Source organism: Ornithodoros turicata, chromosome 10, assembly GCF_037126465.1.
Source record: "Ornithodoros turicata isolate Travis chromosome 10, ASM3712646v1, whole genome shotgun sequence".
NCBI classification, from domain to species: Eukaryota; Metazoa; Arthropoda; class Arachnida; order Ixodida; family Argasidae; genus Ornithodoros; species Ornithodoros turicata.
The window spans coordinates 35188534-35201571 of NC_088210.1; the positions used below are offsets into that span (position 1 = coordinate 35188534).

General features: G+C 43.6%; 3 protein-coding genes across 3 annotated transcripts in view; 2 read left to right on the forward strand and 1 right to left on the reverse strand.

Moving 5' to 3' along the window:
* Nucleotides 1–1533, reverse strand: LOC135370033 (TBC1 domain family member 20-like). The gene has a single exon (XM_064603701.1). The coding sequence runs from the start codon at nucleotides 1324–1326 to the stop codon at nucleotides 52–54; it is 1275 nt and encodes a 424-aa protein (XP_064459771.1). The 5' UTR covers nucleotides 1327–1533; the 3' UTR covers nucleotides 1–51.
* Nucleotides 1534–1752: 219 nt separating this feature from the next.
* Nucleotides 1753–10925, forward strand: LOC135370032 (nuclear cap-binding protein subunit 3-like). Its single transcript, XM_064603700.1, has 10 exons — nucleotides 1753–2081; nucleotides 2250–2352; nucleotides 2810–2929; nucleotides 3894–4064; nucleotides 4827–5009; nucleotides 5387–5458; nucleotides 6536–6631; nucleotides 6923–7025; nucleotides 8035–8226; nucleotides 10564–10925. The coding sequence occupies exons 1-10, from the start codon at nucleotides 1902–1904 to the stop codon at nucleotides 10838–10840; spliced, it is 1497 nt and encodes a 498-aa protein (XP_064459770.1). The 5' UTR covers nucleotides 1753–1901; the 3' UTR covers nucleotides 10841–10925.
* Nucleotides 10926–12432: 1507 nt separating this feature from the next.
* LOC135370036 (uncharacterized) overlaps nucleotides 12433–13038 on the forward strand; it is a 32022-nt gene continuing 31416 nt past the window's right edge. The window contains exon 1 of the mRNA XM_064603705.1: nucleotides 12433–12676. Coding sequence (XP_064459775.1) covers nucleotides 12504–12676 — 173 coding nt within the window. The 5' untranslated portion in view covers nucleotides 12433–12503. The remainder of the gene's footprint in view (nucleotides 12677–13038) is intronic.

Consider the following 13038-nt stretch of genomic DNA (forward strand, 5'->3'; position numbering starts at 1 on the left):
TTTATATGCTGGCAACTCATGTTCCTTTAATCTAGTACTGAGAAGCGACATTTACCACCATTCAATCGCCGCTATATGACCCGTGTGTCTTCTGTAGACCTGAAATACGACAGCTAGCAGCGCGATAGCCGTGGCGGCCACAAAGTACGGACCCAGCCGTCCCCTGTATAATGCACCGACGTATCGGAAGCACTTGCGGAGCTTGTTTTCCCTTTCCAAAACATTCTTCTTCCTTAATTCCTCCATTCTCAGTGCACGTTCTTGTCTGATTTTCGCTGGCGGGTGTTTTGCCATCAATTCACCAGCTCTGATTATGAGGTCTTCGAACGGGAGCTCTTCCTCAACAACTCTGGACAAGTAGGAGTGCACTGGTGCCAGATCGCAATCCAGGGCTAGGATCTCTTCCTGCTTGTGCATGACGATTGCCGCAGATAAATAGATGGGCATCCAGCTGTGACTGGCAAGAAACAAATCAAACAGTCTCACCACTGTGTCGTAATCGCTCAGGACGTGCCCAAACCAAGTGATCACCCAGCTCAGACAGAACATGATACCGACGCCGGCAGCTTCGAGGAATGATTTCAGCTTCGGATTTTCGTGCTCAAAAATCTGGTATACGTGCTCGAGCAGTTCAGCAGTGTGTGCCATCGTCTTTTCCATGAACACGCTCAAATTTGTCCTGGAAAGTTTTTCGACGAGAAGGAATCCGACTTCCTCGCCGAGGACCAAGAGTATCGTGACACAAATGTCGTGGTAGCCTTGGTAGTAATGGAGCTCGGGATTCTTCATCAAGACACGCATGATCATGAAAACGAGCTTGTCTTGCAGGGCAATGCGTTGCGCCTCGGCCACACTCGGTGGAAAGCGTCTGAGCGAACGCTTCACGTCGAGGACAACTTGCTGGTAGTAAGGGTGGTTCTCGATATCTTCCAAGGCTGGTCTCGGAGACGTTTCGTACACGTTAACGCCGCCAATTTTTGGCCAGACGAGACGTCGCACACCATCACTCACCAAACCGAGCTCGTTGATCGCGATAGATTTCAGCTCGCGCGTCCGACCGTTTTCGAGGGAACGAGATATCGCGCGAAATTTCCGAGCCTTGAAATTGTTCAGTACGCTGTCGTCTTGCTTTTGTGGGCTTTCTTCACCGTCCGAATGTTCATTCAGGCTCCGTGAGATGTGGTCGGGGAAAACGTCCCCTGTCATACCATTCATGGCGTGCTGGGTGCCCTCACCAGCGAAAGCTTTGCACTCCATACGTTTGAGTTCATCGGCTGGACCGTTCATCGGTTCAGCCAACTCACTTGAGTCGTCGACGACGTTCATTTTTGCACGGAAATGGAGCTCACTACCTCAGTATTTGCAGTGGGGTATGCTTATGTTACGCTCCACGGACAGACGGTGCGGAAAGATGCATATTGCATAGGCTATTCGACACATAAGCATAACGTAATGCGATGAAAGCGCAACCATAACCTTTATGCCTTGAAAGCAGAAAAGCGGAAACGGCAATAGCCGTCTCCAAATCCATTTGGATTAAAAAGCAGTGGATTATATTGGCTAATCGCTCGGTTTGGTTGCTAGACAAGCTTTGATTCGCGGCTGCGATACCGTGAAAAACGACTTCGTTGACCGTAGACTGTCGCGTTTATGGATATTTTGTTTCCAATGTACAAGTTTACAGCGTCTAATATCAGCGTAACCTAGATGAGAATGGATGAGAGATGAATGGTGATGCGTCCTTCGATGAGTCTTTTGATCGCCTCTCATGTTTACTCATGGCCATGCCACCATGGCCCGTAGCGGCATTTCTCTGTAGTTCTGCCTGTTCTGTTATTCTGGGGTTCTTTATCTTGGTATCTAATGTAGCCTATCTATAGGTCCGGATACGAACAACAAATATGTCAAACTTTCTTCTTGAGCGGGAGCTACCCAACTTAAAAGTGGCTGTGAACAATACGGGAATGGATAACGACGACGACGACCTTATGGATATGGATGACCAGAAAGCCGACATCGCCGAAACTGTATCTGACCGGAACCTGAATTCTCCCGATTCTCTCTCCGTGAAAGCTGCAAATGTGAGGTGGTCTTCTGTTTGAGTGTGATTTCAAGTCTGGTGTACACATATTGCTCGGTTTAGATGATCGAGTTCTAGATCGAGTGTCTAACGTGTTGACAAAGCATTGTTGATTTTCCTGTGCAGTTTCTTGTGTATAGTTATCTGTCTTTCTGTGTGATCATATCAGGACGATATGAAAGGTGACAACGATACTAAGGACTCTGCGAGCGATGGAACCCAATTGGAAGATCTTTATCGAAGTTTGGGGCTTCACCCAAGACGGGTACCAGGTAACAGATCTGCTTTAACACGTGTTAATGAATACGAGTTGTTTAATGACAGGTGCGAAATGTACATAACTGCAGTGCTGGCCTGCAAGGTTTTTGTAATATACACCTAATACGTGTGTGCTGAAAAATAAAAGCTGAAAACGATGCCGGTATGAAAGAAATTGGGTTAGAAAACAGTAGTTAGGGAAGTCAAAAGATGTGTTTATTTGATCACGTCAAACGTTGCTGGTAAACCCTCCGTCTGCTTCTAATTTTTATATGTAGTATATATCTGTACATATATGCAGATCTGCAGTATCTGCACTTACCTTGTTCGCAAATGTGTTAAATAGATCAAGCTTTCCCAGTGCGGAATTTTTACCTTGTGACTGAGTGCCAACTTCATTCATTCTGTTTAACATTACATCTGTTTCTCCATCAACTTCCAAATATAGACACACATACATACTCATTTCAGCCGGTACACGCCTGGATACAGTTCATGTGCGTGGAGTCACAGACATGAGCACTGAAGATATTCTCGACTATTTCAAAGACTACAATCCAGTTTCTGTGGATTGGATAAATGACTACTCGTGTAAGTTGCAGTTGCGTTATATCAGTGATGGGCAGTACTTGTACCAATGGGAAGTACCAAGTAATCAGGTACAGCTTTAAGTACATTTTGGAGTACTTTTACTTTACTTTAAGCACATTTCTAGCTGTGTACTTTGTACTATAATTTTATTCGGGTCTTTTTGATCGAGTGTTCGAGTACCCAGCTGGTAATATAAGAAAGGACGCATCAGTAAAGAACTTTTGTGTCTGTTAAGGCCATTTTAGAACGAGACAATGTGGTGTGCACAAGCCCTGCCCTATCTCTTTCACTAGCAGATGATTCTTGGCAGCAAATAAAAAGTGCTAACATGCTAGGAGAAGTATGGGTGAGGTTCTTGTAAACTAATTATCTCTAAATTTGTGCTTCCCAAAGGAAATATTTTATGTGGCGATTCCTGAAGGTGGTAGGTTCATATCGTGCGGTAAAAGAGTTTAGGTACTGTAAGTCCCAATGATGACTGGCACTTGGTACAATTTCGAGGTACTTTGCCCATCACTGCGTTTTATTATGTGTCTGTTTTAGGACACAAATGAATATTGTGTATCAGGTTTCAGGTACTCGTTTGAGTTGTCTACTTTCGCAAAGATTTCTGTTGCCTTTTCCAGACTGCATTTTGCAATTTAATTAGCTCACGCGAGGTTATCATTATTTGTGGTTATAAATGCTTTTTTCACACTTGATCTGGCAGCGTCGTAGTTAGTAAATCATGAAGTTTCAGTCCACCCGTAAACTTGATCTAATGCGCTTCAGCTTACATGTTGTGGCAAGCAAAAACTAAAACTCGAATTTGCCGAGAGACCTGCATCGTTTGTTCCTGCGAAATTCTCTTAAAATGTGAACGGCCATAGCTTGTGAACTAACCCCATTACAAAGTTGGATGATACACTTCCTGTTTGCTGCTCGGTTATTGCGTTCAAGTATTCAAAGCAGGTCTCTTTTGCAGGTAACGTGGTGTGGAAGGACGAGAAGGATGCAGCATTGACACTGTTGAGGATTTCACGTCCTGTTCTCATTAAAGGGACAGCATTAAAGGAAAAGGAAGCTGTTCAAAAGCCAAGCGGAAAATCTCCCCTCGACCGACCGTCCCAAGAGTCGTCAGTTGCACCGAAACCAGGTTGAAACCTTACAGTTCTCATAATATCCATAAATGGAGGCATTGAAAAAGAGAAACAGCTGGCGGCGCTAGCTTGCTGCTGAGTACTAACGTTTCCCAGATTAGAAGGCTGACACAGTTCAAAATCCCCTTCTTAACCCTCTATTATAAGCTGCTGTCTACAAAGAGGCCACACACTTTTGCTTCTTTGCAAACGTAGCGGTGATGCCCTCTTGTGACATTGTGTGCAGCATTCTGCGACTTCTGTCTCTCAGAGCTCTAAATTATTTCGGGAATTGTGGAAAAAGATAGTCGAGAGCGGTATAGCAGTGCAACACAGCTGATGCCGCACATGCGGAAAGCATTCGCACAGTGTTCATTCAGTGTGTTTTGCCCGCACCAGCCCCACGCATGCGCTGATGGCGCCCCTTGTTTGTAAACCGTAAAGTGGTCCATTGAGAATTTTTCGAGAAATGGAAATTGTAAAGAAATGAGTAAGATAAGCAAAACATTTCTGGTACCTTCACGCGGTACTGGTTAAGGGTTAAAGTAATGGAACTAGAACGTACGAAAATAATGCTGGTGTAAGCCAATTGTTGGTAAAATATTCCCGAGTGCGGGGTGACATGCACTGAAACAAGCAGATGGCAGTTCCCTCCTCTTCAGGGAGAGGGCTCCTAACATGTCCTTTCTATTCCCTCTCCGTGCAATTTCAGTAGTTAAAGCTGCAGAATCTGTATCGAGTGAACTTTGTTTCAAACTTTTTTTTTCTTTAACACGCAGAAGAAATTGTTGTCATGTCAGAGGACGACGCCTCTGATGTGGAAGTTGAGAGTGGCAACTTGGATGGACCCTTGGAGGAGTTGGACATCTCCAAGTTGGATGTTCCCGTTCCTCCCGGCAGATGGCGTCGTGGCATCTCGCACTCCAAGGCTGCCGTCCTGCTTATGCGATTCTCAAACAAGTGTGAGCACCCTGGGATAGTGTTCGGGCCAAACAACTGAGTTCTTGAGATTTCTGGCTAACTGAAAAATAGTCGTTAGTAGGTTAGCTATCGCGAGAGCGTGAAAGTTTAATGAAAAATATCTACATACGCGAGTGTAAAAGAATTGCGCTACTATTTTATATAATAGGATATAATGGGACATAACTAACTGAGACAACAGCAAAGAGATTCACGTTGTTAGGTTGAGAAGTGTTACCACTGTGCCAAAAATCTGGGTACAGGGAGTATTGCAGTTGGTGCTTGAGAGATAATGGCCTCGTCACGTTCGTTTACCAGTCTTTGAGTCTAACTGTCATTTACCTTCCGTTTGTGAAATCACGCTATTTGTCTTACGTAGATGACAAGAAAACCACTGGGGCAGAAAAACGCAGCGAGTACTATAAGAAGTATGGCAATCCCAACTATGGAGGTGAATCTTTCCACATATCATTGTGTGCTGTGTTTTGTCAAATGCGGCGCAATCTCGTTAATTAGAAATATCTTAATTTGAACTCCCGGATAATTTGAACTGGTGCTCTCGTCCCATAAAAATCACGCATATTTCTATGGGGAAAAATGCCCAGTAATTCAAACACGTGAATGTGCGCGACAATTTATTCCAATGAGATTGCCTGGTCGCGCCTAACTACATATTGGCGCACCTCCCAGCGTGCTGTTAGTGTGTCAGGAACATGCTTACTTATTTAGTGCATGAACGTGTGGAACAGTGTGGCTTACTCGTAGCCTGCAAAGCAAGAAGCCTCGCTCTTTTATACAGGCCTCTTTGGTATATCCCAAATACCACCAAATATACCAGTTTTGATGTAGTGAGGTCATTTTCAAAAATAGGATACATACAACAGTCGCAGCATCCCAGCATGAGTGAAAAGCTCCTAAAAATGTACCTCACGATGCACATTAATGATAAGAGCTGAGTATATATCTACTCCTATACGAGGTGGAGTGCATCAGTGTTAACACGTTACCCACTGTGAGCACACGCGAGAAAATAAAGGTTTTCAAGGACAAGTCCATGCTTGAAGGTGTGTGGCATTCAGTCCTAGCTGTGCAGTGTACTGAAATGTGCATCTGATGGGCCTACTACGAAACTACTAGTGTTTTATGTTTCGTGAAAATTGCGGGGTAAAAATCTGGTGTTGTTTCAGGAGCTGTAGAATAGGGTAAAATCAGGTGATATTGGATAAAAAGCAAATTCTGGGTGAAAAAAAAAAAAGCGCTTCTCTTATTTCAGATGAACACGAAATGCTTTCATGAATGCTTTTCATGAATGCGTAGTGCTCAGCGTTTCCTAGTAGTTATCTCTTAATACGTACATCATTGCATTGTGCAACATCATGGGTGATGAAATTCCTCATTCATCATCTCAATATAAAGTTGTTGTTGTTGCAACATCGTGACTACCTGACCTGACCTCTGGTTATCGCAGTTCTCGACTATATTTACAATAATACTTTGAGCAGAATGATGAAAAGGGCTGCTTTTCCAGGAATGACGGGACTGATAAGCCGGTCACGGAAAAGGCGGATGAGAGAGCAGATGAGCGACAATGCGGAGGGACAGAAAAGTGACGGAGAATTGGAAGGTGCGTTACTGAATTGGGTAACGGTTAATAACTCACTGAATTATGAATTCATTTATGCTGTTATAGTAATTTGAAACTGTCACCAGTGTCGTGATCTCTGTAGGAAAATGGGGAAAGTTGAGTGGGATTTCTCTGAGCTGACAGTGAAGGAATGGCGTGCAAGGTCGACTGCATTTCGGGTGGAGGTTGAAGCCCCATTAGCCTCATTGTCGTACAGTTTATGTGCTCATAAGAAATGGAAATTGTCAATAGCATTTTGAGATACGGGTTAAACGTTTGTGAAATGCGCAGAGGAAGCTGAAGCCGATGATCAAGATGAGCAGATGGAACCCAAGCGCATGCGAATGAAGATGTACGCTGACGAAGAGGAAGAAAAGATCCGTAAGAAAAAAATGTAAGTGTAAGTTGCAAGTGTCCTAGAATGCTCACAACTAGGGGTGTGCCAACGGAAAAAATTTTGACTGGGAATATTTTTCCAATAGCGGGAACTGGCATCAAATACGAATACTGAGACTAGAAATGGAATAGATTTAGAATCCAATTGGTGTAATGCTGAACAACACACAAACTTTTGTTATCCACTACTGCGGCACGTATCAACGCTCTTGCGTAACATAGCCTAATAGCAAACAGTTTGAAACGACCGTAATGGTATATATTAGCACATGGTGCACTCATAGATCATTGTGAAGGAACACGAGTTGGCTGATGTTGGCCAAAGGGTGAGGTCCCCATGAGGCCCACATTGCTTCAGTTCCGTCTTGTAGGGTTTGTTTGTTCTCATACGCTGACCAGTAAAAATCATTGAGCAAGGCAACACGCAACTCTAATCACGAACGCAACTCTCAGTTGTAACAGTCACCATACATTAACTGCAGAGCAGCTCCTTTTACATTTGTGGCAAAATTTCTGGCACATAAGCCACACCTTCAGATAAGCCATAGCTAATACGTGGAAGATACACCATGCTATACACAGTGGACACACCCACACGAACCACAAGTGAAACGTACCATGTAAACGTTTACCCTCTCATGATGGAAAGTAATTGTTTCGAGGGTGGAATATACAAACGGACAAACACAACACAAGCCTCAAGTTGCCTGGGAACAGAACAGTTGAAATGTGGGAGCCATCGAAAAAGAAACTGCCATATTTCAACTCTTCTCCCTCTCATTGTTGCCTCACGCTCTAAGTAATACGAGAGTTGTGAAGTTCTGTTATATTCTATTGTAATGTTATAAATGTGGAGCACGACACAACCCATCACTTTGGTTCTGAGCCCTTCGTATCTTTCTTAAACGTGTCATCATTATCTGAAACTTTGCGCAATTTTTGTGCACAGTCCCACCCTGTTCCTGGTTGTGCCATCGTATGTACTCCCCACTACAATTCTTTTGCAGAAGTAGGAGACGCACAAATGTCCCAACACCACCCACCCCTTGGTCGACCCCGGGCAACTCGCCTACATCAGACGAGGACCCCGCTCAGGGGAGTGGCTCCGTGTGGGACCGCCTCTCGGGGGGACGGCCAATCATCAGGCCCCAATATGTGGAACGTTCTCCTTCACCGGAAGAACCACAAGACACAAACAGGTGAGATGAGCTACTACTTAAATGAGCTGAAAGATGAGGAGTGCAAGGAGGACATTCCACATGCTTTGGAGATGATTGGAGTAAGTCCCGGCCAGATCAACCACTTTGTTAAGCAGCCAATGGCCAACATTATATTCTCCCTGTGTTCCTGATGCACATAGTTTTCATTTAGACTCATTCGCTTACCAAAATTTGGCAATGGATATTTCAACGTACTTGCTTGTTTCAGAATTTCTTAAAAATATTATGGCTTTCAGTGACAACTGTCTTACATTCTGCTGTCTCAACTTTGCCCTGAGAGCCCCTAACTAAAGTGTTGCTTAATGAATTTTAGGTAATTAGTCACCCAGTAGTTACAATCTCTCTTCAAGAGGATCCGTCTTTGCCTTGCCGCATAACTCACCTTCAGAAAACCTCACTAAGAAATAGTAAAGAACACCCGGTATAAATATAGAAAAACCTGTCTGCTGAGAAAGATGTCCGAGCCACGTTGGTTGACCTCTTCTTCTGTGTGTCACAAATACGTTTTTAAAACCACAAGGACAGAAAATAAAACTGACCTTGTCTCGTCTCGTTCTTCGTGACCCTGTGGCATTAGTAAAGCCTTTTGTGCGGCTATAATATATTAGGAAATCCCCACGTCAAATGACGTGTCATTCTCAGCCAAATTACATTTGCACTGACATTTGTTCGATGTCGGTGAAACCAAATGTTACAGCGAATGTTAGAATATTACATGGAAATGAGTTCACTTTTCTGTGTCGCACCGACTGCGTGCCCTAGTCAGTAGAGAGGCGGCAAAAATAACAACGATAAACCATTAGGAGAACCATAGTTATAAGTGGGACAAGACAGGGACAGAAAGAACTAGACACGGACAGGCGCCAACTTCCAACTAATTTTTATTAAGCGAAAAACCTTGCTTATATGTGTCTTGAACCACACCCCCTAAGGCATCTTGAATCTTTTCAAGCTCTCTCTCTGTAGTACACACAGATTCCATACTGATACATTGTTTTGAACCTTTAATCACTGTGGCTTCAACAAGCTCTCTTTTCATGACATCAGGTGCAGGACTTGACAATCCTCAAAAAGGGGTTTACAGCCACATATAGAAACATGTTGTTTTAATGTCATGTGGGTCGTTTAATGGGTGTGTGGCTGTAAACCCCTTTTTGAGGATTGTCAAGTCCTGCACCTGATGTCATGAAAAGAGAGCTTGTTGAAGCCACAGTGATTAAAGGTTCAAAACAATGTATCAGTATGGAATCTGTGTGTACTACAGACAGAGAGCTTGAAAAGATTCAAGATGCCTTAGGGGGTGTGGTTCAAGACACATATAAGCAAGGTTTTTCGCTTAATAAAAATTAGTTGGAAGTTGGCGCCTGTCCGTGTCTAGTTCTTTCTGTCCCTGTCTTGTTGCACTTATAACTATAAAAGAAATAAAATATAATGAATGCACCTGTATACTGGGTGCTTCACGAAGGTCCCCTGGCTGAATAATTCGTAAACGAGTGGTGCTATCGAAAAAAGCTTTCTTTTCAGTGAGTATTCCTGAGACATCGGCCAATAACTGAGAAGTAAGCGGCTCATTTGCGTATGCTTATTAATTAAATAAAATTGCTAGCGTTTATATTTCACGTCGGATGCTTTCTGAACCTCCGTTTTGCCAGCCGAAACCTCGAGCGAAAAATATTCCAGTAAAAAAAACACGTCGACGCTGCGATCTTTCGAGTAATTAATTGGTTTCAGTTTACCTATTTCTTGCATGTAGCATCGTATTAATGTGCTCTTCTGCTCAGCTATCTGGCTCCAAATGACGTGTTCATCCGCACGCAGAGATGATGGAAGATAGGGGACAGCCATAAGAAAAGCTTCGATATGCCTTTGCCGTTTCTAAATGACTAGCACACTGTGCTTGCAGTAGATTCGTCATCATCACAATAAAGGCACATAACCTCACAACAGCACAGTGACCACTGTTGTAGATTGGGTAAAGAAGGAGAGGGAATACATTATCTTCCGCTACCCCTGTGTGTGAACTAAGCAGCGAAAGAGCGCATTGGTACACTGCTTTGCACGAGCAGTATGTAAGTTGAGAGTGTCGCTTGTTTACAAATTATTTATCTGGGACACCTTCGTGAAACACCCGGTATAGCTTCATATGTTATGCCCTGGTGTCTTAATCATAGACAGCGACATCATTTGTGAATGACATTGTTTTTCTTTGTATAGCTGGATGCAATACAAACGAGCTGAGAATGCCATTCAATTTGCCGTGTGACAGGGGTAAAAGTTCGGTGGCTTAACAAGAACTATGATCCTTTCCGTGATCAGGGGACGTCAGTATGTCGACCTTGATGACCCCCGTCTGCGCGACGACTATGACGAATGGGAAGATGGTGACCCCTATCAGCCTCCTCTACCCAGGTGGGCAGATGAGGGCAATGATGATGACTCTGGTAGAGTACGCGGCGGACGAAGTCTTCCCTCTAGGTTAGGACCCGTGTCCGGAGGAGACCTGAGGTCCAAGTTGGAGGCCCTGCGACGGAAACGCAAGACTGTTGAGACAGTGACTCCGCTCAGAATATCTGTAGTGAATGACGCAGATTGACTCTTATTGGGGACTGTTCATCTGAAATGTCTGTTGGATGTCTTGTATACAATAAAGGAGGCTGATACAGCGTTGCTTTTTCTCTCATCAGTCTATGTATTATATTTCCGATCCATTAGAAAATATGCAAGGCTGAGACTGTAGTGTAAGTGTTTGCTACCCAAGCATTACCACCTGGACATATCCTCCGCCATCATTATGATTCCTTGGCAGGACGATGAGCCGTAATGATAGCCCATCAATGTTCAGTTGTCCAATTATTCCAAAAATATTTTTCCAAGTGCTGCTGCGGCAACGTTTTGAGCAACATTTATGTCATTTTCAATGCATAACTTGGAAAAGAATTTGCGTATGTGTATAGCGCGCTCAAGGAGGAAAACGATCCCAAAACTGTTCCTCTTTTTTAAATTTTGTGTCAGCAGCACAAAGCTGCTGTGGCTACAAGTGTTGTGGAGAGGTCTGTAGGAGACAAGTAGTAGTTCTACTTCTTCTGTTTCTTCAAGTTCTACTACTTCTTGGATCCGGCTTGAGATGACTTCGTTTGAGACCAGTGTCAACACCTGCCCAGAAAAAGGCCTCAGACAGGGAGGTCAGATTTCATCCCACCACCTCCAAGTCTTTAGCGAACCCACAAAAAGACTGTTAACTAAGTCTTATTAGAGCATTGTGCAACAGAGCGGAATGGGTGCAGAATAGGCTATAAGTAGAGCCTGAAGCCCCGAATTGAAGGTTGCCTCTTTAGGGTGAAACTCAATCTTTACCCGGCAAATTGCCCTCAGATGCCTGTAGGAATGCACACTAACTTGTTTGGCAGCAAACGCTGTTACATCACCATTTGTACCTAACCAGTTCAGTTAGTTTGAGTAACTGAGCCCGATTTCTCCTGGAATTTAGCGGACTTGGGTTTTTCCACTCGAATTTGCATGAATTTAGGGCACATGTTTTTATTTACCCGATATTTACTCCACGAATTTAGAAAAATATTTCTCAAAAATTTAAGGCTCTAGCTGTAACTTATGTATTGGCATCAGACCAGTTTCTTACCCTCCTGTAGCAAGCAAATAAATTGCAATAGGGTCCTAAATTTTCTTGGTATGCACAGAGTAAAAAGTATTGCACACAGAGGTTCAGTTAAGCGAGGAATTTAGAGTACTTCTCCTTTCTTTCTTTTTCTTTTTTTTTTGTTGAAAGAATTGCTAAATTGCAAGCGAGGTAGTGACTCGAGGGAATTTTACTGGTTTTACCATCATTAGTTGTTTTTTCCGTTTTTTGTTTTTGTTTTGCAAACATGTGGCTTCTCTTGTTTACTTGCTGTCAGAAAGATGTTAAGATTTTTCTCTGATTTAGATCAGAGAAAACTGCTGGAATCACTTAGTCATGTCGGTATTATGGTCGGTACGGTATGGCGTAGTTACAACAGTTTCGGTTTACGGCTCCAGGATCTACTGACTTTGAAGCGAAAGCAAAATACGAGCGTTGGTATCTTTTCCTACGAAAATGTATTATACTAGCGGAATTTCACCATAATAACTCCTTTAGTTTGTCACTTTTCACGTGTTTCACTCAATAGCCGCTTCCCCCTGTGAATGGCGCTGTGGTCGAACTTGGAATTGTACGCGCTATTAGAAGGCATTTCCCTAACTTGCTCAGTTCTTCGATAGCGATGGAGGAATCGACTGTCCAAGATTATTTGAAATCGTACGTGGAAGCAAGAACTCCCGAAAGCCCCGATGACGGTGTACTACTTCGCAACGGACACCAGTCGGAAAGAATTATCTCTTCTGAGGACGTCGAGGCCGAAGTCTTCGAGTGGATTCTATCGCATCTTGACGCACGGTAGGATATTTCAGTAATTCCCAACTTGAATTGCGTATACCTCACACCACAAAAAGAAAGTATGAGTTTTGTGACAAGAACAGAGAAGTTGCATGCTTGTTTTAAGTACCTCGCTGAGTTGGACCATGCCGGGAGTGACGCTTCATGCTCCTGTCAAACCCCACCCTGAAGTGTTCCTACCCATGGCAAGCTGAACTTGCCTCTGTGTGTATCTTTTCCTGCTGAGAAGTGCATTACTGTCTGCGATGCTGCCATCCCAAGCTTCAGTCCTTCATTTTCTAAACGAGGACCGCGATCATTTCGTGAGCTATTTATAGGCACGTGATTCAAGCCATGATCATCGCATGTTGAGTCTTCACTAA

Bases quoted from the DNA above. Each gene is read 5' to 3' on its own strand.
- LOC135370033 (XM_064603701.1), bottom strand. From the start codon at position 1,326: ATGAACGTCGTCGACGACTCAAGTGAGTTGGCTGAACCGATGAACGGT.
- LOC135370032 (XM_064603700.1), top strand. From the start codon at position 1,902: ATGTCAAACTTTCTTCTTGAGCGGGAGCTACCCAACTTAAAAGTGGCT. The intron at 2,930-3,893 runs GTAAGTTGCAGT...TCTCTTTTGCAG, and splicing joins TTGGATAAATGACTACTCGT to GTAACGTGGTGTGGAAGGAC. The intron at 6,632-6,922 runs GTGCGTTACTGA...TGAAATGCGCAG, and splicing joins AAGTGACGGAGAATTGGAAG to AGGAAGCTGAAGCCGATGAT.